At 42.5% G+C, this 27,986-nt stretch overlaps 1 protein-coding gene and 1 long non-coding RNA gene across 5 annotated transcripts in view; one reads left to right on the top strand and one right to left on the bottom strand.

Annotated features, from left to right (window-relative positions):
- Positions 1 to 27,986, top strand: part of ifngr1l (interferon gamma receptor 1-like) — a 106,837-nt gene that overhangs the window by 26,562 nt on the left and 52,289 nt on the right. The window contains exon 1 of one of the 3 annotated variants that reach the window (XM_041188377.1): positions 1,673 to 1,943. The exons of 1 other annotated variant lie outside the window; for it this stretch is intronic. In XM_041188377.1, the coding sequence (XP_041044311.1) occupies positions 1,811 to 1,943 (133 nt within the window). In that variant the 5' untranslated portion in view covers positions 1,673 to 1,810. Of the gene's footprint in view, positions 1 to 1,672; positions 1,944 to 8,109; positions 8,151 to 27,986 lie in introns of those variants that run through there. One more of the 3 variants, XM_041188379.1, reaches the window with a different exon arrangement.
- LOC121278200 overlaps positions 1 to 27,986 on the bottom strand; it is a 114,864-nt gene that overhangs the window by 65,289 nt on the left and 21,589 nt on the right. The gene's annotated exons all lie outside the window — the stretch shown is intronic.

The raw sequence follows: 27,986 nt of genomic DNA, 5'->3' as shown, positions 1-27,986 counted from the left end.
ATTCAGATGAAATTACATTGTTTCATAATTTGCCATGGTGAGATTTGAACTCTTGATCTTGGGGTTACAAACCCAGTACCATAACCACTTGGCTATTTAGGCCAAGCTTAACAACACTGTAACTCTTTCGAGTACAAACACGTTTCCATCTGTTTCAGATGAAGTTACATTGTTTCATAGTTTGCCATTGTGAGATTTGAACTCTTGATCATGGGGTTACAAACCCAGTACCATAACCACTTGGCTATTTAGGCCAAGCTAGAACCAACTTAACTCTTTTGAGTACAAGCACATTTCCATCTGTTCCTATTCAGATGAAGTTACATTGTTTCATAGTTTGCCATTGTGAGATTTGAACTCTTGATCTTGGGGTTACAAACCCAGTACCATAACCACTTGGCTATTTAGGCCAAGCTTAACAACACTGTAGCTCTTTCGAGTACAAACACGTTTCCATCTGTTCCCATTCAGATGAGGTTACATTGTTTCATAGTTTGCCATTGTGAGATTTGAACTCTTGATCTTGGGGTTACAAACCCAGTACCATAACCACTTGGCTATTTAGGCCAAGCTCTTGATCTTGGGGTTACAAACCCGGTACCATAACCACTTGGCTATTTAGGCCAAGCTTAACAACACTGTAACTCTTTCGAGTACAAACACGTTTCCATCTGTTTCAGATGAAGTTACATTGTTTCATAGTTTGCCATTGTGAGATTTGAACTCTTGATCATGGGGTTACAAACCCAGTACCATAACCACTTGGCTATTTAGGCCAAGCTAGAACCAACTTAACTCTTTTGAGTACAAGCACATTTCCATCTGTTCCTATTCAGATGAAGTTACATTGTTTCATAGTTTGCCATTGTGAGATTTGAACTCTTGATCTTGGGGTTACAAACCCAGTACCATAACCACTTGGCTATTTAGGCCAAGCTTAACAACACTGTAACTCTTTTGAGTACAAACATGTTTCCATCTGTTTCAGATGAAGTTACATTGTTTCATAGTTTGTCATTGGGAGATTTGAACTCTTGATCTTAGGGTTACAAACCCAGTACCATAACCACTTGGCTATTTAGGCCAAGCCCAAATGATGTAACTCTTTTGAGTACAAACCCATTTCCATCTGTTTCAGATGAAATTACATTGTTTCATAGTTTGCCATTGTGAGATTTGATCTCTTGATCTTGGGATTACAAACCCCTCACCATAACCACTTGGCTATTTAAGCCAAGCCTAACAACACTGTAGGTGCACCTACACCACTCCCTGTTCAACAAGAAAGCTCAGCAACAAGTTCTCAAGGGCACTGACAGATGGACAAATAACCCTTGCCCTTCAGCGATAGCCAGGTCCTGCGAATGAATGAACAGACTAACTGCTAAATGAGTTTTCTCTCCATTATGAGGAAACCGAGTTGCATCATGAATGTAGCCCTAGGCCTTGGACTTGATGCTTAATCCGACACAGGCTAAACTCAATGCCCAGCAAGCACGACAACATAGCTCCGTCCTGTACCCCGACAGATTGGGCACCCTTGAGTAGGGGAATGAGCATATTTAGTTAACAGTGACGTTAAAAAGAAACTTGAGTTACCAATAAAACTACTACGCGGTGGGTTTGTGATGAAATTCTACTTCTCTTTATCCTGTGGAGCAGAGAAATCCCCGGACATACCCAAGGCAAGCAGAGCCGGGAAACCAGCTTTTGGAAATTAAGAACACAGAGCGAAACTGATTTTCACATTGACAGGTCTCTTGCATCGAGAACTGTTTGCTTATTGTCTCTTAGAAGTCGGCTGGACGGGATGTCTCGGAGTGGATTTCTGACCCTTACCTTGTCCCTGTGGCTGTGCCGTGTGTCCCGGGACAGTCTGCGGGTCTCGGCCCTTAAGGAGGGCAACAACTCGAGGGGATGGAGTGAAACTATCCTGAATGCAGGTTAGTGAAACGTGTTCTTGTCTCGGTCAGGGACTTCATTCTGTTCAGTTGTGAAGAATTGGACCATTCACTTTCTTGTGCTCTGAAAGATTTAACTTTTGGGATAATAATCAGTAAACATTTAAAAGGAAAACGCAAGACGGATCAGAAGTATCAGTTTCATTTTCAAAGTCGGTGTGGTTGATAGTCGGTGACTCTCACCATCCGATAAAACCATCAAGGCGCACTGCAGCTGGGTGTTTGAGGGGAGTGGAAATTCTCTGGTAAGTATTGGTTAGTGTATCTCGGTTGTAAACGTGGCCAAGTTGGTACTATTGACAGAGTTGATCAGCAGACACTTCTTGGGTGGAAACTTAAAAGATTATTTACATGGTACCCAGCAACATATGTGCTTTCAACTCTATCTCTACACCACTTACTAGATAGAATAGTGACAGAGTCTGAGAAGACTATCCTGCAGTCAGCATCATCACGGTGAAGCAGACTGGGAAGAGTGTCCTGCAGTCAGCATCCAGGTGAAGCAGTCACTTCAAAAAGTGACATCAGCACAAAGGTGAGAGCTGATTGGTGAGTAGTGGGTAAGTGTTTTTCTCCAAATTTTCTCCAGTTTAAAATAGATTAAGCTAAGGAAAGGGTTCTAGTTTTTATTTAAGTTACATAATTAATTTAACTTTTTTTTACTGCATTTAACTAAAGGATTTTTTTCTCAACTAGAGGCATGGCGGGGCAGCTGAGTCCCGTGTTATGTGCCGCCTGCAACATGTGGGAAGCCCTAGGCGCACCTTGTGCTCTGACTGACCACATGTGCAGGAAGTGCCACCAGCTGCAGCTACTTGAGCTCCGAATTATGGAGCTTGAGCAGCAGCTGGAGGCACTGAGGTGCATCCGCGAAGCTGAGAGTTTTGTGGATAGCATGTTTTTAGATGTGGTCCCCCACAGCTTACGGATGCGCAGGCAGAGAGGGAATGGGTGACCATCAGTCAGAAGAAAGGTGTCAGGCAGGTAGGCAGGAAATCTCCAGGGTGCATTTTGCTCGAGAGCCATTTTTCTGTGTTGGAAAACAGTGAGAGTGATGGTTCCTCTGGGGAGTACAGCCACACTCATGGCACTGCGAGTGGCTCAGCTGCATGGGGGGGGGGGGGGGTGGGAGGAAAAAGAGGGGAAGAGTAATAGCGGTAGGAGACTCGATAGTAAGAGGAACAGACAGGTGTTTCTGCGGCAATAGACGTAACTCCAGGATAGTATGTTGCCTACCTGGTGCCAGGGTCACTGAATGGCTGCAGGGTATTCTAAAGGGGGAGGGCAAACAGACAGAGTTCGTGGTACATATTGGTACAACGACATAGGTAGAAAGAGGAATGAGGTCCTGCAAGCAGAATTTAGGAAGCTAGGAAACAGATTAAAAAACAGGACCTCACGCGCTAGTGAGTATAGAAATAGAAGGTTAGCCCAGATGAATGCGTGGCTGGAGATACAGTGCAGGAGGGAGGGCTTTAGATTTCTGGGACATTGGGGCCGTTTCTGGGGGCTGTGGGACCTGTACAAGGCGGACGGGTTGTACCTGAACCGGAATGGGACCAACATCCTTGAACGGAGGTTTGCTACTGCTGTTGGGGAAGCTTTAAACTAACTTAGCAGAGGGGTGGGATCCTGAGAGGAGGTTCAGCGGGGGGAGATGCACAGCTAAAATTAGGAGAGAGAGCAAGTGAGTCTGGAAGGCATCGAAATTATACGCCAGTTAAGGCACAAGGGAGTTTGGCAAGTTTGGATGGTATTTATTTTAATGGAAGGAGTCTGATGAATAAGGTAGATGAGTTGAGGGCACAAATTAACACATGGAAGTATGATGTCATTGCTGTCACAGACACATGGTTGAGAGAGGGGCAGGATTGGCAGCTCAATATTCCAGGATATAGAGTCTTCAGGCGAGACAGGGAAGGAGGTAAAAGATGAAGAGGTATCGCAATATTGGTCAAGGAATCAATTACAGCAGTAAGGAGGGATGACATCTTAGAAGGCTCCTCAGATGAAGCCATATGGGTAGAACTGAAAAATGAAAAAGGGGCAATCACATTGCTGGGAGTGTATTTCCCCAACATTAACTGGGTTCGTCATGGTGTGATAGGTTTAGAGGGAGCGGAATTCTTAAAATGCATCCAGGAGAGCTTTTTAAGCGAGTACGTAGAAGGTCCTACAAGAGAGAGGGCGGTCCTGGACTTAATTTTAGGGAATGAAGCTGAGCAAGTGGTAGAGGTATCAGTGGAGGAGCATAGTGATCATAACTCCGTTAGATTCAAGGTTGTAATGGAAAAGGTCAAGGATGGGCCAGAAATCAGAGTTCTAAATTGGGGGAAGGCCGATTTTAATAAGATCAGATATGATTTGGCCAGAATGGACTGGGAGCAGCTACTTTTAGGTAAATCTAAGTCAGAGCAGTGGGACTCATTCAAGAAGGAAATAGGGAGAGTACAGGGCTAACATATTCCAGTAAAGATAAAGGATGGGACCAACAAATCCAGGGAACCCTGGATGTCGAGGGATTTACAGGATTGGATAAAGAGAAAAAGGGAGGCTTATGGCAGATACCGAAGGCTCAAATCAGCGGAAGCCCTAGAGGAATATAGATTGTGTGTGTGTGTGTGTGTGTGTGTGTGTGTGTGTGTGTTGGGGGGGGGGTGGTGCGGGGTACTTAAAAAGGAAAGTAGGAGAGCAAAAAGTGGGCATGAAAAAACATTGGCAGGTAAAATAAAGGAAAATCCAAAGTTATTTTACATATACATTCAGAGTAAGAGGATAACTAGGGAAAGAATAAGGCCCATTAAGGGCCGTAGTGGTAATTTGTGTGTGGAGCCTGAAGACGTGGGTAGGGCTCTAAATGAATACTTTGTGTCGGTGTTCACAAGTGAGAGGGACGACGTGGGTATGGAAATCAGGCAGAAGGACTGTGATATAATTAAAGGAATTAGCATAGAAAGGGAAGAGGTTCTAAGTGGCCTGGCAGGCTTAAAAGTAGATAAATCTCCAGGCCTGGATGAAATGTATCCCAGGTTGTTGAGTGAGGCAAGGGAGGAGATAGCTGGGTCGCTGGCAATAAGTTTCAATACCTCTTTGGCCACAGGAGAGGTGCCAGAAGACTGGAGGACAGGCAAAGTGGTACCGTTATTCAAGAAGGAAGGAAGGGATAAATCAGGGAACTACAGGGCAGTCAGTCTATCCTCAGTGGTGGGGAAACTATTGGAAGCAATTCTGAGGGACAGAATTAATCTACACTTGGAGAGGCAGGGATTAATCAAGGACAGTCAGCATGGTTTTGTTAAAGGGAGGTCACGTCTGACCAATTTGATTGAATTTTTCGAAGAGGTGACCAGGTGTGTAGACGCATTTGACGTAGTCTACTTGGACTTCAGCAAGGCTTTTGATAAGGTCCCACATGGGAGACTGATAACGAAGGTAAAAGCCCATGGGATCCAAGGCAATTTGACAAGTTGGATCCAGAATTGGCTGAGTGGCAGGAAGCAGAGTGTGATGGTCGAGGGGTGTTTTTACGACTGGGGCCTGTGTCCAATGGAGTTCCACAGGGATCAGTGTTGGGTCTCTTGCTGTTTGTGGCATATATAAGTGATATAGACTTGAATGTAGGAGGGCTGATCAGTAATTTCGCAGATGACACAAAAATCGGTGGTGTGGTAAATAGTGAGGGGGATAGCCTTAGATTACAGGAGGATATAGACGGGCTGCTCAGATGGGCTGATCAGTGACAAATGGAATTTAATCCAGATAAGTGTGAGGTGATGCACTTGGGCAGGACAAACAAGGCACGGGAATACATGATGAATGGTAGGACCCTGGAAAGTATCGAGGATCAGAGGGATCTTGGGGTACATATCCACCGGTCCTTTAAGGTAGCAGGACAGATAGATAAGACGGGTAAGAAGGCATGTGGGATACTTGCCTTTATTAGCCGAGGCATGGTATATAAAAACAGAGAGGTTATGTTGGAACTGTATAAAATGCTGGTTAAGCCACAGCTAGAGTATTGAGTGCAGATCTGGAATCTGCATTATGGAAAGGATGTGATTGCACTAGAGAGAGTGCGGAGTAGATTTACCTGGATATTGCCTGGGCTGGAGAGTTTTAGTTATGAGGAATGATTGGGTAGACTGGGGTTATTTTCCCTGGAGCAGAGGAGATTGAGGGGGGACATGATTGAGGTGTATAACATTATGAGGGGCATAGATAGGGTAGACAGGAAGGAACTGTTCCCCTTGGTGGAGGGATCAATAACTAGGGGACATAGATTTAAGGTAAGGGGCAGGAGGTTTAGAGGGGATATAAGGAAGAATGTTTTCACCCAGAGGGTGGTGCGAATCTGGAACTCACTGCCTGAAAGGGAGGTAGAGGCAGAAACCCTCATAACATTTAAGAAGTATTTGGATGTGCACTTGCGATGCCATGGCATACAAGGCTATGGGCCTAGTGCTGGAAAATGGGATTAGAATAGTTAGGTACTTGTTTGACCGGTGCAGACTCAATGGGCCAAAGGTCCTTTTTCTGTGCTGTAGACCTCTATGACTCAAACAAACTCATCTGTAGTTGATATCTCTATCCCTCAAACCTCTCCAGCTCAGAGTCATTGAACTGGAGTGCAAGTTGGAGACAGTGTAACACATAAGGGAGGGGGAGCAGTATCTGGACAGTTTGCTCCAGACTTCACTCAAACCTTGCATAGAGGAGCAGGTTCAGAATGGGGTTAGTGTGACTGATAGTTTGCAAATAAAAGCAAAATATTGCTGATACTGGAGATCTGAAATAAAAACAGAAAGTCCTGGAAAAACTTAGCAGGTCTGGCAGTATCTGTGAAGAGAAAAATAGTTATTTTTTCTGGTCCAATATGACGCTTCTTTGTAACTGAAAAGAGGCAGGAATGTAGAAGCAAAATACTGCGGATGCTGGAAAAATGAAACAAAAACGAAAACTGCTGGAAAAACTCAGCAGGTCTGACAGCATCAGTAGAGAGGAAGACAGTGTTAATGTTTCAAGTCCGTATGAGAGTTAGGAATGTGATGGGTTTTATACTGTTGCAAAAGAGACGAGGGTCAGATGGTGCAAAAGAGAAGGTCAGTGATAGGTTAGAGGGCGGGGGCAATTAAATGACCAAGATATCATGGAAAACAGACAAAGGGATTGGTAATGATAGTATTAAAGGCAGAAAGCACTGGTCCAGAGTAGGTGTTATTAGCAGAATAAAGGTCAGTGCTGTCTGAAAGCAAAAACATGAGAACAAGATACAGACTGGCACTTGGGGCAAAAGAATCAAAATGGAACACAGAGTTCATGGTCCGGTTTACATTGAGCTTCACTGGAACAAGCCAAAAACAGAAATTGGAGCATGGGAACAAGATGGTGAATTAAAATGACAAGCGACCCAAAGGTTGAGGTCATGCTTGCAGACTGAGAAGAGGTGTCCCACAAGGAGACTGAGCACCTGAGTGATCTACAGACTGGGTGACAGCTTTGTGGAACACCTTCGCTCAGTCTGGAAACATGACCCCAACCTTTTGCTCACTTGTTATTTCAATTCACTCTCTTGTTCCCATGCTCACATTCCTGTCTGCGGCCTGCTACAATGTTCCAGTGAAGCCCAATGCAAGCTGGAGGAACAGCAGCATCTCATCTTCCAATTAGACACTTTACAGCCTTCTGGACTCAACGTTGAGTTCAACAACTTCAAACCATGAACCCTGTCCTCCATTTTAAATTTCTTTCCCCAAGTGCCAGTCTGTATCTTGTTCTCATGTTTTTGCTTTTAGACAGCACTGACCTTTATTCTGCTATTAACACCTACTCTGAACAAATGCTTTGTGTCTTTATTGCTACTAGTACTATCCCCTTTGCCTGTGTTCCATGACATCTTTGTCATTTAAACCCCCTTGCCCTCTAACCTATCCCTGACCTTCTCTTTTGCTCCATCTGCCCTTCTCCCCCCTTTTCAACAACATAAAGTCCATCACATTCCTAGCTCTCTTCAATTCCAAGGAAGAGTCACATTGGACTCAAAAAGTTAGCTCTGTTTCTCTCTCCACAGATGCTGCCAGACCTGCGGAGTTTTTCCAGCAACTTCTATTTTCATAATGATGGTGCGCAGAGCAAGGAGAGCTCTAATAAGGTGGAGAATAAGGATCTTCAAAAAATGATCCTATCTAACAGGTAGTTTACTCGCTAGCTGTGAGGATAAGACCATTGGAAGGACAACCAGAACTGAACCATGACGCCTTGGAACACAAACCCATCCAACAGAAGGGGGAGGAAGAGGACTATTCTGTGATAGCTGGGAATTCAATAATTGAGAAGATAGATGGCACCCTTTGTAAGCATGCCATAGTGAAGGACATCTCAAACAGGTTTGATGGGATATTGGAGAAGGAAGTGGAGGATCTGGTTGTGATTAATGTTGGGACCTACAAGACAGGGAAGGGTAGGCAAGAGGCCGCTGTTTGGAGTAGCAGGAACTAGGAGCTAAATTAAAGAATGGGATCTGAAGGACTGTAATTTCTGGATTATTACCCAAAGCACATGCAAATTTGTGTAGGGATTAAACAGATTAGGGAGGTGAATACGTGGCTGTTGTGGGAAAGACATTACATTTCATGAGACTCTGACAGCAGTACTGCCACATGAAGGAATTTTGCTGTCAGGATGGATTCTACCTGAACCAGCCTAGGATCAGGGCCCTGGTGGGAAATGATAAATATGGTGAACACACAAACTTTAACTAGTAAATGGGAGGAGGGTTTATGTAGGAGGACTGAGATGGAAAAGGTAGCATTAATGATAGTTCAAAAACAAGTCAAAGGGAAGAATGAAGAGTAACCATCAGAAATTGTGCTTTAGGCAATACAGATAAAGAGGAAACTAAAAGATGCAAGGTTATCAAACCAGGAGAAAGAAGTATAAGTATGAGTAAAATATTAGAGCAGAAGCTCAGGTTAGTGTGTGTGTCTCCAAATAAATGTTCTTTATACAAAAGCACAGAGTATGAGGAACAAACTGAATGAATTTCATGTACAGAATCATCTTGGAGGGTATGACATAGTAGCCATAACATGATTACAAGACAGCCAGGGCTGTGAAGAAAATACATCAGGCAATAAGGTCTACAGGAAAGATAGGGAAAATAGTAGAAAGGAAGGAGGAGCCTTAGTGATTAAGGATGAAAATTTCAATGATAAGAAAGGATATAACGCGAAGGAAGCAGGCAGTAGAGACTTTATGGTTAGAACTAAGAAAAAGAAAAGGATTTAAGACTGTCACGAAAGTTGTGTATAGACTCCCAGGCAGCAGCTGTGAAGTGGTAGATTGTACAAATGCAGAGAATAGACAAACGTGTAGCAAAGGCAAAGTGGTTTCAATGAGGGATTTTAACTTTCATATAGATTGGGATAAGCAGACTAACACATCAGGTGATGAATTTCTTGGGGGTGTTCAGGACAGTTTTCTACAACAGTATAAGCAACAAGGTAACATGCTGTATTAGATTTAGAAATGAGCCAGATTTAGTTTACAGCCAAATAGCTTGAACATTTATCTAATAGCAATCTTAATATGTTTGAATTCAATGTAGTGCTTAAAAAGCAGAAGCACAAAACTGCTCCGAAGGTTCCAGATTTAGGTCAGGCTGACTTCAATGTAGGCAGAGACTTTTTTTAACTGGGCAAACCTATTAATGGGTAAAATGACAGACTATCAGCAGGAGGTGTTCAAAAGAGAATTTAAGGTGACACAAAACCAGGTTATACACCTGAGAAGCAAGAATTCTACTTGCCAAAAGCAAAGCCATGGTTCCATCCCAGGATTTTAAAGGAAGTAGATGAGAACATTTTGGATGCTCTAATTATGATCTTCCAAAACTCTTTTGATTCAGGAACCATTCCTTTAGACTAAAAAATTGTTCATGTCTGATATTTATAGGAAACCAGGGAATTACAGATGATTTAGCCTAACATCAATTATTGGGAAATTACTAGATCCTATAATTAACAATAGGGTGACTCAACAGCTTAAGCTTCCACTGATCAGAGAGAGCTAGCGTGGATTTGTAAAGGGTGAGTCATATCTGATGAGCCTGATTGAATTTTGAGAAGACCTGACTAATAGACAGGGAAATGTCTATTGAGTTTATATGGACTTCTGGAAGGCATGATTTGGACTTAAATGTTAGGGGTATGATCAAGAAGTTCACAGGTGACACGAAAATTGGTAGGGTGGTAAATAATGAGGAGGATAGCCGTAAACTGCTAGAGGATATCAATGGACTGGTCAGGTGGGCAGAGCAGTGGCAAATGGAATTCAACCTGGAAAAGTGTGAGGTAATGCACTTGGGGAGGGCTAACAAGGCAAGGGATTTCACTATGAATGGTAGGACCCTGGAAAGTACTGCAGATCAGAGGGATCTTGGTGTGCATTTCCACAGATCCCTGAAGGTAGCAGGGTAGGTAGATAAGGTGGTTAAGAAGGCATATGGGATACTTGCCTTTATTAGCCAAGGCATAGAATACAAGAGCAGGGTGGTTATGCAGGAACTGTATAAAACACTGGTTAGGCCACAACTGGCGTACTGCATGCAGTTTCTGGTCACCACATTATAGGAAGGATACGATTGCACTGGAGAGGGTGCAGAGGGGATTTACCAGGATGCTGCCTGGGTTGGAGGGTCTGAGCTATGAGGAAAGATTGGATAGACTGGGGTTGTTTTCCTTGGAGCAACGAAGGTTGAGGGGGGACCTGATGGAGGTGTATAAGATTATGAGGGCATAGATAGGGTGGATAGGAAGGCACGTTTTCCATTAGTAGAGGGATCTATAACCAAGGGACATAGATTTAAGGCTAAGAGGGGAGCTGAGGAGAAATGTTTTCACCCAGAGTGTGGTGAGAGCCTGGAACCCACTGCTTGAAAGGGTGGTTGAGTCAAAAACTCTTGTAATATTTAAGAAGTATTTAGATATTCACTTGCATTGCCATAGCCTCCAGGGCTATGGGCCAAGTGCTGGAAAATAGGATTAGTGTAGTCAGATCTTTGTTGACTGGCATGGACACGATAGGATGAATGGCCTCCTTTTGTGCTGTAAACATCTATGCATTTGATGAAGTCCCTCATGAAAGACTGTCAGCTAAAGTTGAAGCTCATAGAATTGATGGCAAATTACTGACTTGTTAAGAAATTGGCTGAACAACAGGGGACAGAGAGCAGGGATAATGAGTATTTACTCTAATTGGCAGAATGTGGCTAGTGGTGTCCTGCAAGGATCTGTGTTGGGGCCTTAACTATTCACGTATTTATTAATAATTTAGATTAGGCGATAGAATGTCACATGATCAGATTTGCAGATGACACTGTTAGTGTAGCTGGATATATAAAATTACAAAAATATTAATAGATTAAATGACTGGGTAAAATTGTGGCAAATGAATTTCAATGTAGGTAACTATGAGGACCTAAAAATGATAGGACAGAGTAATTTATAAATGGTGGAAGGCTAGAAAAAAATGGAGGTCCAAAGAGACTTGATAGTCAAGGTACATAGATCATTAAAATGTCACTATGAGGTGCTGAAAATAATGGCCTTTATATCCAGACGGTGGGAATACAAGGGGTTAGAAGTTATGCTTCAGCTATACAAAGTGCTGGTTAGATAACACGTGGAGTGCTGTGAAGAAATCTGGGCTCCACACTTTAGGGATGATATATATGGCCTTATAGGGAGCATAACACTGGTTTACCAGAATAATACCTGGACTTCAAGGTTAAATTAAGCGGAGAGATTATACAAATTAGGCTTGTACAATCTGGTGTTTAAAAGGTTAAGGAGTGGTTTGATTGAAGTTTTCAATATATTGTGGATAAAATAAAAAAGGGTAGGTTGAGAAAGACCTTTTAACCAGCAGAAATAGTCTAGGACGAGGGGCATTTGAGCCAGGTGTTTCAGGATTGAAATTAGGAAACACATCCACACACAGTGGTAGAAGTTTGGAACCCTGTTGTTCCTATAATGAGAAGCTGAGGACACCACTAATTGCATCCCGGCAATTTAAGTACTTTCCGCTTATCTCTGCTCTCTGTTTTCTATCGTCCAACCAATTCACTACTTATGAAAATAGGTTTCCTCCGATTCTCAATCAAATTATGGCTGATCTGTAAGCTAACTTCATATACCCACTTTTCCCCACACCCCACTGATGTCAGGTTCAGTATCGCACATGGATGTTTAAAATAGAAATTTGTACCAGTGGCAGAATTGTGCACTGGTTTCAGGTGTGTTCTGAAGATTTGGTGCATTCCTAAGTAAGGGTCACAGAATGCATGACTCTATAATGCAATTGCAGCAAACAAATGGAGAATACATTTAGGTAAACATGTATTATATGAAAAATGTAAGATGGATTGGAGTATCCTACGAGGCTGTCACACAATCAAACTGTTTTGATGAAGTAGGTTGGGGCAAACTTTGATCCATTTGTGGCTTCTAGAAGTTGGTAAAGCATTTTGGACATCCTGAGGAAGTATTAAGGTTCCTTATAAATACAACTTCTTCCTTACCAATCCCGACTACTTTTCACTTTTAAGTGAAATGTTTGTGATGTAAGTTAGGTCCAAGTGGAGAAAATCATTAGTGCCTGGCCTCACAGCAGTAGAAATACAGAAACTTGCAGTATACCCATTCAATCTCCTCTTTTGTGTGTACAAAACAGTTTTAGGTGAATGTCAATGTGCAGGCAGAAGCACAATTAGGGGTGAGCTTCTGATCTGACACTAAAGACCATTGACGCCTGGGGTTAGAGTTGGGGGTGGGTGAGTGCTGAGACCAACACTACCTCTAGTAGATGGTCTTTCAGAAACTGATGATCACATTGGCTTCACCATAACCCCAGCCCTGTGCAAAACCATTTTGAGCACTCAGTGAGCCCATTAGACCCATGGCAAATTTTTAAGATTAATGGTCACACATGAGCACCATTACTTTGCCACTAAGCTTATCATCTACAGCAAGGTACAGCCATCATCAAAATATCAAACAATTTGAGATTGATACTTGTGGCATGACAATTACATGTCTGCTATTTAATTCTGTATATTCAACATATATCCTCTACATCCTAGAGCATTACATGTCAATCTCTTCAAAAGCATTTTTGTTTGGTAGTACAAAACCTGAGTATTGCTGAAGAAAGAGACCTATCGAAGCTTTTCATCTTTCATTCATCAGGCTACTTCATGAGAATAAGGGGAAATAATAATTAATACTGAGAAGACAATGCTGATTGGTTGGTAAGTGGGCTGTGATTGGTAGAGGCGTTGCCATGAAAAGCTTCAACATGTCTATTTTTAAAGCAATAAGAAATATTTTGCTGAAAAGACAAAATTGACGTGACTAGCATTATTGTGCTTGTTCACTGGGGGCTTTCCATGTGCCTCCTTCTATATGCACTTAGCAGGAAATGCCATGACATTAACTTGGACAGCAAAGAATGATGCAATGATCAATATGACCTGGAGATGACAGCATTACAACACAGCATTACAACACACATGTACATGACTGAATAATGTTACCAGAAGAAATTTTAAAACCCTCTTACTAAATTTGCCTCTGCTATTTTAATGGAGGCACCAATCAGTTTGGTTTAAACAAGTCAATGCTTCTGTTGAGATAACAAGGAAGAATTAATGCATGATTATTATGCTTTTGTACAACATTGCAATAATAGTTTCTAGCCAAGGGTTGAATCTTATTGAATTGTATACATTAATAGATGATCCAGCTAAACTATTTTCCAAATCAAAATTTACCAGAAAACTAGGACCAGAAGATTGGTAATTAGTGAAAAATATATTTCAAACAGATATTAGGAAAAACTATTCAGTATGAAATGTTCAGAATAATCTAGCAGGCAAAATCAAAGTGGCAAAATATTCAGGTTATTTAAAATACAACCAGTTGCTGTGTTAGGAGAGTTGAAATGGGAGAAATGAACTGTCATAGGTCAAATACTTCTTTCTGATCCTAGCCCATTTTTAAGATTTAAAAGTCTGTCAAAAAATCATTAAAAATCCTGTGTTTTCGCTGTGACCACTTAATGCAACATATCTCTGGTGTCCCCTAAGAATCTATCCTTAACCCGCTCCTCTTTGTCATCTGTATACTGCAAAACACAGCATCAGTTTCCGCGCATGCTGACGATGCCCTGCCCTCCCTCCAACCCCATCTTCCTGGACTCCTTCACTGTCCCTAAACTATCAAAATATTTGTCAAACATCCAGTACTGGATAAGCAGAAATTTCCTCCAATTGAATATTGCCTTCATTGTCTTCAATCCCCACCACAAATTCTGTTTCCTAGTCACTGACTCCAACCCTTTCTCAAGTACTATAAGAGGCTAAACAGGACTGTTTGCAATCGTATTGTCATATTTGACCCAGAGATGACCTTCCAACCATATATCCATGCCATAATTAAGATCACCTATTTCTACCAAGGTAACATCACCTGACTTTGCCCCTGCCTCAGCTCATGTGTTGCTGAAACTCTCATGCCTTTGTTACCTCTAGCTTTGATTATTCTAGTGTACACCTGACTGGCCTCTCACAATCTAGCCTTCATAAACTTGAGGTCATCCAAAACACTGCTGCTTGTCTTTTTCCTGTGACTGATTAATACACCATAACCTCTGGTGTCCCCCCAATACTCACACCAAGTCCTGTTCATCAGTCACCCCTATGCTTGCTTACCTACATGGGCTCTAGATTAAACAATGCCTCAAATTTAAAATTTTCATCCTTATTTCAAATCCCTCTATGGCTTGCCCCTCCCTATCTCTGTAATCTCCTCCAGCTCCATAACCCTTCAAGATATCTGTGCTCATCTAATTCTGGTCTCTTGAGCATGCCAGTTTTGGTCGCTTCACCACTGGTGGTCATGCCTTCAGCTGCTAGACCTCCAAGCTCTGGAATTCCCTCCCTAAAATCTCCATCTCTATTTTGCTTTCCTCTTTTAAGATGTGTGTATAACCTACCTCTTTGACCAAATTTATGGTCAGCTGCTTTAATATCACCCTATATAAATTGGGATTAAATTTGGCTTGATAATGTTCCTGAAAAGCTCCTTTGAATGTTTTATTATATTTAAGGTGCCACGTAACTACAAGTTGTTATTGTTGTTGCCTTCTCACAAGATTGAAAACATACCCCAAGAAGTATGAAACATTGAAATGGCTATGACATTTTGTTAAATAGTAGAAGTAACAATTGAATTCTGTTGTTCCTGAGTCACCCACTAGTGCTTCTTCCACAACAGGCTCATGTATTGAAGATTACTTACACTAGCTTTCAATTTGATTGTGAAGTCAATTTCCAAACAGTCCCCAAGATCTCATAATCACTAGTACCATGCATGTATGTGTAAAAATAATGATTAGTTGGTGCCTTGGATGGTTGTTTTAGGAATCTTTAAGTCAGTTAGTTAATATTTCTCCAGCATAGAAGCCAATTTCACTACAAGTGTAGTGGCAGTGAGCTATAGGACAAAGAACTCCAGTGCCATAAATGCAAATGACTAGAAATTGAACATTGCTCAGTTCCTGCAGGGCTGAATCGGGTAGCTAGGTGGCAATTAGCGAAATTGGGTAAAGAGGCAAGTCCTACAGCGTATGGGGCCACAAAGAGTAAAGAATAAGCGTATTGAAGGGGAACAAAGTATTTCAGTCAAGTGTATTTTAAGACAGATGAGGGAGTGTTTAAGGAGAAGGGTAGTGAAGAACATAATGCAGAAGCATAGAAGAAAAAGTGGTCCTAAGCAGTTTGGATAGCAGTGTTCATAAGCAAGACATTAATTAAAAGGGAGAGAGAAATATTTGCCTCAGCAGAATCCGAGAAGTAAATATTCCAGGTTATAAAATATCCAGGAGGATGAGATAATAAAAAAGGATGATTGCTTATTAATTGAGCATATGACTACATCCATGCAGCAGAAGATTAAAGGCAGTGATACTCAGGTGGAGTCCAGGTTGAGTTAAAAAGTACCAAGGAACCTGTTACCACATTGGGTATAGCTGAAAAGGAGACTTGTCAAAGTATTTCATCTTGCACTCATCATGACATTCACAAGAATACCAAATGTAAAGGGGACAATAATTTATACTTCATGAGAAGAGAGTACTGATCGGTTGGCAAGTGGACTATGATTGGTAGAGGCATCGCAATGGAGAATGCAGCAGTTAACTGATGACTGACAGTTAACTGTCAAGCTTTGTTTAAATTCAAACCTGGCAGGTCGACTCTGGTCAAGGCATTGCCCTAAGGAATGAACCAGAGGTTGGCTGTAGCCTATTTTGTTTAGCGGAAAACAGGCGCAATATATGTACATGTTCTTTCTGTCTGCACAGAACAGTGCCCTGTGTATTAATGTATGTAGCTTCTAGCACAGGACTGAAGGTGTTGTATCTGAATGCACAAAGTATATGAAATAAGGTAAATGAACTTGTAGCACAGATTGAAATTGGCAGGTATGATGTGGTGGGCATTACGGAGACACGGCTGCAAGGAGATCTGGACTGGGAGCTAAATATCCAAGGATATACATCGTATCGAAAAGATAGGCAGGTTGGCAGAGGAAGTGAGGTTGCTTTGTTAGTAAGAAATGAACTTAAATCGATAGCAAGAAATGATGTAGAGTCAGATGATGTAGAATCTGTGTGATAGAGTTGAGGAACCGCAAAGGTAAAAAAACCATAATGGGAGTTATGTACAGGCCTCCGAACAGTAGTCAGGATGTGGTGCACAAGATACACCAGGAGATAGAAAAGGTGTGTAAGAAAAGCAAGGTTACAGTGATCATGGGGGAGTTCAATATGTGGGTAGACTGGGAAAATCAGGTTGGTAGTGGATCCCAAGAAAAGGAATTTGTGGAATGTCTACGAGATGGCTTTTTGGAGCAGCTTGTGGTGGAGCCCACTAGGGAACAGGCAATTCTAGATTTAGTGATGTGTAATGAGGCAGATTTGATAAGGGAACTTAAGGTGAAGGAACCCTTAGGAGGAAGTGACCATAAAATGATAGAATTTACACTGCAATTTGAGAGGAAAAAGCCGGAATCAGATGTAACTGTATTACAGTTGAATAAAGGCAACTACAGAGGCATGAGGGAGGAGCAGCCAGAATTGACTGGGAGATGAGACTAGCAGGAAAGACAGTGGAACAGGAATGGCAGGAGTTTCTGGGAGTAATTTGGGAGACACAACAAAAATTCATCCCTAGGAAGAAGAAGCATACTAAAGGGAGGACAAAGCAACCATGGCTGACAAGGGAAGTCAGGGACAGCATAAAAGCTAAAGAGAAAGCATACAATGTGGCGAAGAGCAGTGGGAAACCAGGGGATTGGGAAGCCTACAAAGACCAACAGAGGACAACTAAAAAAGAAATAAGGAGGGAGAAGATTAAATATGAGGGTAAACTAGCCAGTAATATAAAAGAAGATTGCAAGAGTTTTTTTTAGATATATAAAGGGTAAGAGAGAAGCAAAAGTGGACAATGGGCCGCTGGAAAATGACACTGGAGAAGTAGTAGTGGGGAACAAAGAAATGGCAGAGGAACTGAATAGGTACTTTGCGTCAGTCTTCACAGTGGAAGACACGAGTGACATCCCCAAAGTTCAAGAGAGTCGGGGGGCAGAGGTGAGTATGGTAGCCATTACCAAGGAGAAGGTGCTAGGAAAACTGAAAGGTCTGAAGGTGGATAAATCACCTGGATCAGATGGATTACACCCCAGAGTTCTGAAGGAGATAGCTGAAGAGATAGTGGAGGCGTTAGTGGTGATCTTTCAGGAATCACTGGAGTCAGGGAGGGTCCCAGAGGACTGGAAAATCACTAATGTAACCCCCCTGCTTAAGAAGGGAGTAAGGCAAAAGATGGGAAATTACAGGCCGATTAGCCTGACCTTGGTCGTTGGTAAGATTTTAGAGTCCATTGTTAAGGATGAGATTTCAGAATACTTGGAAGTTCATGGCAAAATTGGGCAAAGTCAGCATGGTTTCATCAAGGGGAGGTCATGCCTGACAAATCTGTTAGAATTCTTTGAGGAGGTAACGTGTAGGTTAGACAAAGGAGAGCCAATGGATGTTATCTACTTGGACTTCCAGAAGGCCTTTGACAAGGTGCCACACAGGAGGCTGCTCAGTAAGATAAGAGCCCGTGGTGTTAGACGTAAGGTACTAGCATGGATAGAAGATTGGCTGTCTGGCAGGAGGCAGAGAGTATGGATAAGGGGGTCCTTCTCAGGATGGAGGCCGGTGAACAGTGGAGTTCCGCAGGGGTCAGTGTTGGGACCACAACTTTTCACTTTAGACATTAATGATCCAGATGAAGGAACTGAGGGCATCCTGGCTAAGTTTGCAGATGATACAAAGATAAGTGGAGGGACAGGTAGTATTGAGGAGGCGGGGAGGCTGCAGAAGGATTTAGACAGGTTAGGAGAATGGGCAAAGAAGTGGCAGATGGAATACAACATGGGGACGTGTGAGGTCATGCACTTTGGTACGAAGAATAGAGGCATAGACTATTTTCTAAATGGGGAGAGAATTCAGAAATCTGGAGTGCAAAGGGACTTGGGAGTCCTAGTCCAGGATTCTCTTAAGGTTAACTTGCAGGTTGAGTCAGTAGTTAGGAAGGTAAACGCAATGTTGGCATTTATTTCGAGAGGACTAAAATATAAAAGCAGGGATGTGCTGCTGAGGCTTTATAAGGCTCTGGTCAGACCACATTTAGAATATTGTGAGCAATTTTTGGCCCCGTATCTCAGGAAGGATGTTCTGGCCCTGGAGAGGGTCCAGAGAAGGTTCACGAGAATGATCCCAGGAATGAAAGGCTTAACATATGAGGAACGTTTGAGGACTCTGGGTCTATACTTGGAGTTTAGAAGGATGAGGGGGGGGATCTGATTGAAATTTACAGAATACTGAAAGGCCTGGATAGAGTGGACGTGGGGAAGATGATTCCATTAGTAGGAGAGACAAGGACCCGAGGGCACAGCCTCAGAGTAAAGGGAAGACCTTTTAGAACAGAGATGAGGAGAAACTTCTTTAGCCAGAGAGTGGGGAATCTATGGAATTCATTGCCATTGAAGGCTGTGGAGGCCAGATCATTGAGTGTATTTAAAACTGAGATAGATAGGTTCTTGATTGGAAAGGAGATCAAAGGTGACGGGGAGGAGGCAGGAGAATGGGGTTGAGACACTTATCAGCCATGATTGAATGGCGAAGCAGACCTGATGGCCGAATGGCCTAACTTCTGCTCCTATGTCTTATGGTCTTATGCAAGTGAGCCACATTGTGAGCCTGACTGATATTCTTAAATTGGTTGTTAGTGTAATTCTTAGGATTCTCAGGATTGTTTAGCAAATGTTGTCTAATTGCAGAATCACATCTAATGTTGGGCACTGTGTTTTCAGTTTTGCAAGCACGTGCTGGTTGTGTACAGTCTGTACCTTGCCTGTTTCAAGTGACATGCTGTTTGATACGATCCACCAGTCTTTAGGATGTATGGACTACATACTTAACATCACATCAGCACAGAAATTCACATACCATATTACTCATTTGTGTGATAGACAGAATGTCTTTTTGGCTTGACGGCAGTATCCTGTTAGTAGTGGAACCACTTGTGTTGCTATTGCATAGTAACGGTGTGAAATGTCTAGCTTCACCTGTTGCTCAAATTTCTGAGATACCTTATCCTTCCAGGGTAATCTGACTTATACTAGGAACTTATCAGGGTCAAAAATGATGGCCTTAGGCCCGTTCATGAATTTGCACGATATGCAGTGAGCAATGATCTGATCAGGGTATCCATTATCCTGCAGGATGACTTTAATGTGCCCTATTTCAGCATCAAGCTTGCACAGTGAGCAAATGGCTTGAGCCCTATTTATGAGGTTGCCAGTAAGGCCAATCTTACAGCACATTGAACCGTAGGAATCCCAACAAGTTTATTGACCAGCGAAGGTAGTAGAGAACCCCCAGCAGATTTCTCAGCTAGCACATCGAGGAAAGTGAGCTCATTTGACTGTTCCATTTCAAAGGTGAATTTCAGCACAGGATGGAGCCCATTAAGGTGTGTATTAAATTCTTACATGCAGCTGCAGATTCAAATGTAGCGAAAGTATCATGTACGTATTGGAAATATGCAAGGGACTGGAGGTTAGGTGTCATTCTAGTGAAGACGTGTTTCTCGTGGAACCCAACAATGATGTTAGCGAGACCTGGACCTAGAGGAGATCCCATGGCAGCACCATCTATTTGGGCATACATAGTGTTGTTAAAACTGAACTGAACTGCGCGAGTTGCTGAGTTCATAAGTTCAGTGAATACTGATTTGCACAAGGGTGGCAGGTCTAGATCGCCATGATATAGTACTGCAGTGCAAATATCTATGGCTTCCTTGAGCAGTGTATTGGTGGATAGGCTAGCTATGTCAAATGAGCACTTGTACATGCCATCGCTATCAATAGGCAAGCCCTATATGGTTGTCGCAAATCTTCACTGTGTATGTGGAAAAGTTTGCTCAAAATTGGCTGCAGCAACTCACCCAATCATTTGGCCAATTCATGTTGTGCAGAACCGGTCATAGTTAAGATAGGGCATAAAGGGACATTACTTTGTATGCCTTGGGAAACCCATATATACACGGATGCAGTGAGCCGTGAGGACGATCTTATCATATATGTCACCTGGCAGTTTCTTGCGCTTACACAAGTCCAACAAGTGATTTTTTTTTAGCTTACTTTTGAGCAAGGCTGTGTCTGGTCATGCTGAGCAGTAGGTCCAATGGATACGAATTTTGACCCATCAATAAGAATGGCGTGCATTTGGTTGATACAGTCACGCTGGTTAAGGATGACTATTCCAGTCCTTTTGTTGGGTTTGCAGATATGTATGTCCAGGTTGGCCTTGAGGCTTTGCAATGCTACCAGACATTCATTTTGCATGTGCAAATCGACAAAGTCATTCAGAGTCCCACAATACGCGTACAGCTTGGTGTACTTTCAGCGTCTTCAGTGGACACTAGTTTGTGGCGGGAAAGCTGGGAGTAGAGGAGTTTGAATTCAACAAATACCTCTTCCCATTTGATTTGGGATGAAGGCAAGCAAAATTGAAATCATGCGCAAGAACAAACTCCTTGATTTCAGGGAGTACATGGGCAGAAAGATTTACCATATGTTTGGTAGCGCCGTTAATTGAGCTGCGGAACCACTTCTGCTTGTGAGTTTACAGTGTGCACATGTTTCAAATGGATATTGTTAATGGTGTGGTCATCAATTGAGGCAATATAAGGACATAACAGATCAACTTTAAAAATGAAAGAAATTTGTGCAGCTCAAACCAAGCGCAGTGTAGGGCACAACATAGATTAGTAATGCTATTACCAATCTGTTCAAACTCATCCTGTATAAACGCTCGCTCAATCGTGGGACTGTGCCTCACCTTAGCATTCTCAATACACTTGGAAATCAACACTGGCAAAGCCTTGGGGTTTAATACATTGTCGGCGAAATTCGATAGATAGCTCACCTGTTCTTAACTTAGTATGGGGAGGCACAGAGCTGCCTCAGGGAGATGAAGAGTTTTGAAAATTAAAAATACAGATTTTAAAAATGTTATAAAACATGCCCACTCATGTGACTCTGTCACATGAGCAGGGAAATGTTATTAATGAAATTTAAAAATGTTTATTTTATTTTTATTTGCTGTTGGAAACCTCATCCCGCCCGTGGATGAGGTTTCCTAAAAAATGCAAAGGCGCTTGGTCTATTCGCTTGTCTGCCAACTGTAAGGTTGGACGGGGCTGTGAAAAATTTCTCTCAATTATGACTTTAAGGCCTTAATAGGCCTTTTAATTGTCAGTGGGCGTGCTGCCGAGTCTGGCTCATGCCTGCTGACTGAAATATCGTGCGAGTGCACGATGACGTCAGGATGCCCGCCCGACATCACTGTGCTGGGCATGTGCCCAAGCACCAAGCTAAAAATTTTCCCCCATGAGTTGAACATTGTGTATAAATTGTAGACAACTGAGTAGTGAGAAAGGAATTAATGAAAAAATTGTACGCAATTTTAGGGAAGCTTAATGGAGTAACAAAGTTGTGGCACTGCCATGTCTAGGTGCAACGAGTAACAATCTCAGTTGTAAAGCTCATCACAATCCCCTTTTCAAGCTCAACTGGACACATAAAGGAAGAACACAAAATCAACAGAATCAGGAAGAATGTGCTCTTATTTAAACAAATCTCACTGCAACCAGCTTCACAACTCGGACAACCAAATTATGTTCTGACAGGGGGCATTAAAAAACAACCATCACTAGGTTCTCCCATTTCAATAAATGCCATTTTCTTTCAAGTCCCTGCTAGTGTATCTTTTGTCGTACTTGCATTATAATGTTGCCTGGGATGGAACTCTGGTTTCCGTATGTTACTGACAGGGGAGAGAGATAGACTGAAACCCCCAATTCTGTCCATAATCAATGTAGTTTAATTTTGATAAGCTGAGGTATATTCCCAACACTGATCAATTTAGAAGTCACCAGCAACAGACTTTCATGGATTTAAACGAGTGTTATTTATTCACACAGTCATCCCAGAAAGTCAATACTCCTTCAATCACACATCATATGCCCAAGATAGATATAATTAAAGAAGGTAGTGCACTTCAACAAGTATTACAACTAAACATAATAGTTAGCAGTTCACATGTCTTGGAAAGTCCAGTGAAGGAGAGAGCTTTCCCACTCTGGAATTGAACTTCAGGTAAGGCCAGATGGCTGGGGTCAAAACCAAATTAACTGCAGGGCTCCTTTGAAGTAAAGACTGTTCCACAGATTGTGCTGACAGGTCCCAATAGCTGCTGTAACTGAAGGTCCAATTTCTTACAGGCGAACTTGGAGCTGCTTGAAACAGTTTTAAAGCTTTACAGGTCTTGGAAACACAAGATGACACAGCCTTTCTATTTCAACTGTGACGTTGTTGCTGGTGTTCTGTGGACTGCCCAATCGCTCTCTCTCTCTCTCTCAGTTTTTGGATAAAAAGATTTCAAAATCGGAGAGCAGTTTGATCACATAATGAATGGCCATTGATACACGATGGAAGGCAAATGATAGTTTTTCATTGTGAAGAAGGAGTTTCAGTCACATGGTCAAAAGTCATTGATATGCAATAGAATGTAGATAGTTAAAAGCAAAATACTGTGGATGCTGGAAATCTGAAACAAAAACAAAAATTGCTGGAAAAACTCCAGGTCTGACAGCATCTCTGGAGAGGAAGACAGAGTTAATGTTTCAAGTCCGTATGACTCTTCATCAGAGTTTTTCCAGTAATTTTTGTTTTAGAATGTGGATAGTGGGTCTTTAGCATTTCAATGTGATACTCAGTCTTGACATCCCTCCTTTGTTACAAGTTAGACTCAAAGTCAGAGATTCTGGGACTTTATTGTCCCTCTGTCTTAGAGTAAGTCTTGACAATAGCAGGTGTGAAATTCCGCAGAAGATTGCTCTTTAGGCATGTCCATCCAAGGGAGACCTCCCATCCATTATAATTACAATTAGGAACTTCCCAGGAAGCTTGCTAAGCTGTTGAGTTAGCAAAAATCAGAAGTGAGAAGGAACATTCTCTACTTGGCTGGATGAGTGCAGCTCCAACAACACTCAAGAAGCATGACACCACTCAACACAAAACAGCCTAAAAACAAAAAAACTGCGGATGCTGGAAATTCAAAACAAAAACAGAATTACCTGGAAAAACTCAGCAGGTCTGGCAGCATCGGCGGAGAAGGAAAGAGTTGATGTTTCGAGTCCTCATGACCCTTCGACAGAACTTGAGTTCGAGTCCAAGCAAGCTGCTTGATCAGCACCCTGTCCATTACCTTCAATATTCACTCTCTCCACCAGTGATGCACAGTGGCAGCAGTGTATACCATCTACAAGATGCACTGTAGCAACTCACCAAGGCTCTTTGACAGCACCTTCCATACTCACCATCACTACCACCTAGGAGGACAAGAGCAGCAAATACGTGGGAACACCACCAGCTGCAAATTCCCTTCCAGGCCACTTACCATCCTGACTTGGAAATTTATCACCATTCCTTCACTGTCGCTGGGTCAAAATCTTGGACCTCCCTCCCTTAACAGCACCATGGGTGTACCTGCACCACAAAAACTGCAGCGGTTCAAGAAGTTGGCTCACCACCACCTTCTCGAGGGCAATTAGGGATAGGCAAAAATTCTGGCCTAGCCAGCAATGCCCACATCCCATTATCAATTTTTTAAAAAATCAGTTGACCCCCCCTCAGCAGCCATCTTACAGTTCATGAGGGTTCATTTTAAAAGGAATAAAGCTTTTTTTTTTAATTGTAATATTGTTGTGCCTGCACTAGCATGACACAAAACAGTGCTGATAGACAAATGAGATGATGAGGTCCATCAAAGGCAGCTTCTGCTGGGACCACTGGAGACAGCAACATTTTGGAAGCAATATATCTAATGTCTGAATAGACACAGACAGCCATCATTTTTGACCACCAGCAGACTGAATGCTCAAGCTACCTGTACAAACAGTATTATCATTGTATTACCATTGGCCTGTATTGACCCTATCTGGCCAGGGAATGCACAATTATAAACTGTAACTTACCTATAAACAAAGCTGTACAAGAACCTTTACATTACTGAGCAAATTTCACTGGAGTGGTAACTGAAAGCTGTACATAAAATGGCATTAATAACCACACTTTACAGCCCTGGTCTTAACTATGGGGCACATTCTGGAGAGTAAATTGTGAGCTTCTCCCAGAATTTAAACCTGAGATTATTGTTGTTAAGCCACTGTGGCTCATAACTTCTGATCCCTGGGGTGTCTTAGCCGGTAGGTACCCCAGAGATGCAACTAACACCATGCCTCCTGAAAGTCCCCACATAAGGACTGCATGAATTTGCCCAGGAAATTCAAACTTCCATTGGGCAATTAGCCTGCATTGGGAACCATCCAATACTCTGATTTAAATCGGAGACTTTGGATGGTTCCGACTGTCTTAGCAAAATAGTTATCCAGGAAAAGTTAGAAGAATTGAAACCATTTCTAACCTCTGGGTAACAATAGACCCCCCACTGGACCCACCGACTATCTCATGCCCCCCCCCACAACTACCCTCCTGACTACTCCCCACACCCTCCACTACCCTGCCATTCCCTGGTGACCCTCTCAACCCCCCTGACTACATCCACACCCCCCCAACTACCCATCCAACACCCTGACTCCCCCCAACCCACTCCCACCACCTGAATCCCCCACTGACCACGCAACCCCCCCCCAACTGACCACCCAACACCCCTTACTGACCACCCAATGCCCCCAACCACCTGACTGACCACTCAGCCCCCTCTTTAGAACCCCCCACTGATCACCCAACCACTCTGACCCCCATTGAGCACCTGAACCCACCATTACCCTCCTGACCCCCTTGAATCCCAGACTCCAAAGACTGATCACCTGTACCCCTACTGACCACCCAAAATCCCCCAGCTCCTCTGACTGACCACCTAACCCTCCTCCAACCAATTAACCAACCCCCAGTGATCACCCAAACCTCCCCACCACGCCCCTCATCAAACACCTATTTAACCTGCACACTTACCTTCTCCCTAACTTCTCAAAGTGGCTGGGCCCTTTAAACTTACCTGCAGCTAGTGCCCTAAAAAAGGGGGCACGGCTTCACTTGCCCTGACACTGCTGCACTTGACTGAAGGCCTCAGGGGACTGTGCACTGCAGTATTCTCATCCGGCCCGAGGCGGAAGGCTGGTCGAGAAAGCAGCTGCATCCTGGTGTAAGTTAAAAGGAGCGGAGTGACAATCCATCTGTGGTTGCCACTCCTCTAAAGTTCTGTCACCTTTATCATGTTTCCCCTCTTAATCATTGTGATGCAGAACTATGGAACTATGGACTTTGGTCCATCATTTTCCCTTTCCAGTTTGGAAAAAGAAGCTATAATTCAAAATTAAAGTGATTTAGATTTTCGGTTCGATGAAGATCCCTTTCTTGCATGGAGTGAGAAGGAAATGCTCCCGAATATGACCTATCTGCCTTTACAATGCAAAATGTATTAATGTTTTGATTTTTTTTTCTTTCATATTCACGGAATTTTTCAGTTTTGAAAATTCAGTTTCATTTTAATCTGAGCAAAATGGGAGATTGGTTAGATTCTTTGAGGCACCATTGTGATAAATATTGCACTAACATTTATTTTACTGTTATGGATGATGTGTACAATCATTTTCTCTATAATGTTCCAACTAATGAAATGTCAGTAAAAATTTTAAATTTTAATTTGTAATATTGACTATTGAGGCCAGTGGGAAACCATTTGTTTCCTCACGTTTCTGAGAAATTTCCAACCATATTTCTTAATTCACACTTTCTTTGTGGTAGCAGAGGTGCTGACCTGAGCTGCTAGATCTCTGATTCACGAAACTGACGCCACTCACCAAGTGTAAACTCACTTCAGTCAGTAAGATACCTTAAGAAATAGATAACAGGAAGATTGAAACTTACTGCTGCCGGAAGCCTGTGGTTGATGCTGCTTCAATGAATGCTTGCGGTTAAACTAAGCAAACCATGTATCTATATGTGCAGCTGCAAACTCTCCAAAGAGCAAAATAAGGAAGTAAAATGTGAAATCAGCTGAGCACTAGTACATGCTGTAAAATTGCAAGGGACTGTGAACTGTCAGATACCAGCCTGAGGCTTGCCAGTAATCGAGCCTGGGGTGCATCTGCTTAAATTCGGCAAGCCCTTGATGCTAATTAGATGTCCCAGTGCAGCTCGCTGTGAGGCCTCAGGGAAATTGTCCAGGTCCAACATAGACCTAAAGGATTGGATGGTGGAGGAGGGAGTGGGGGTGGGAGGCGTTACTCCTTTTTCTCCCACTCCACTTAAATGTAAAAGAAAATGTAGTAATTATGGTTTTATTTAGTGTGCAATGTACCTTTAAGAATAATACTTGGTAGGCAAGGTCACATGATCTGTAGTAACCTATAGGAAAGTAGCACAGGCTACCTCAGCAGTCAATGTAGAGATTGAGTTGGAGTTGAATGCACAAGTGTAGTTGCTGCTGAGTATATTGTAAATAAGCTTAAAGTTTCCATCTAAGAAGTGTCTGTAGATCAACTCTATCATTAATAATACAACTCGGCCACCCTACAACAAACTGGTGATGAGGATAAAACAGGATTGAACAGAAGAAAACAAGTTAGAAAGAAATTGGCACTATACCTCACCCAGTGATTGTAAGTAGCAAGCTCCATTAGAAATGAAGAAGTTATCCTGTCTCAAAATGCCACAATTTTGGAGAATTGATCCTTTTGAACCTGCCACAGATGATTGGTCTCAATACATAGAACACTTCATGTTCTTTTTTCAAGCGAACAAGATTACAGGGGAAGAGAAGAGGGGAGCGATTCTCTTGAGTACTTGTGGGAGCAAAGCCTACAGTTTGATTTGAAGTTTGATGGCACCCAGTGCCCCTGATTCAATGAATTGGTGGACTTCATGAAGGGTCACTTTCAAACCAAGTCCTCAGAGGTTCAGGTTTAATTCGCGAAATAGAGCCCCAGGTAAAACAAGAGATTGTTTGGTGTGTGGTGTGAAAGAGGACACTATTCAGAAAAGACTATTGTCCAAAGCGAATCTGGATTTCAAGAATGTGCTCGCGATAGCGCTGGCTATGGAAAGCGCAGTAAGAGGTTCAAAAGTAATACAGGGTGTGCAAAATGGCACCGTCCTCCACGTCGGGTGGGAAACCTCAACCAAAAGAGGCACGAGAAAATGAGACTCTGTCAAGAAGCGAGACACAGCCTCTGCCAGCCGAAGAATAAAGAAAAATAATTTAGCAGCAAAATCAAAGAATACTTTTAATAGAGGTGGAAACAATCTATCTTTTACCAATTGGCAGTTT

This window comes from Carcharodon carcharias, chromosome 5, assembly GCF_017639515.1.
Source record: "Carcharodon carcharias isolate sCarCar2 chromosome 5, sCarCar2.pri, whole genome shotgun sequence".
NCBI classification, from domain to species: Eukaryota; Metazoa; Chordata; class Chondrichthyes; order Lamniformes; family Lamnidae; genus Carcharodon; species Carcharodon carcharias.
This window is presented reverse-complemented; position numbering and strand designations above follow the sequence as displayed.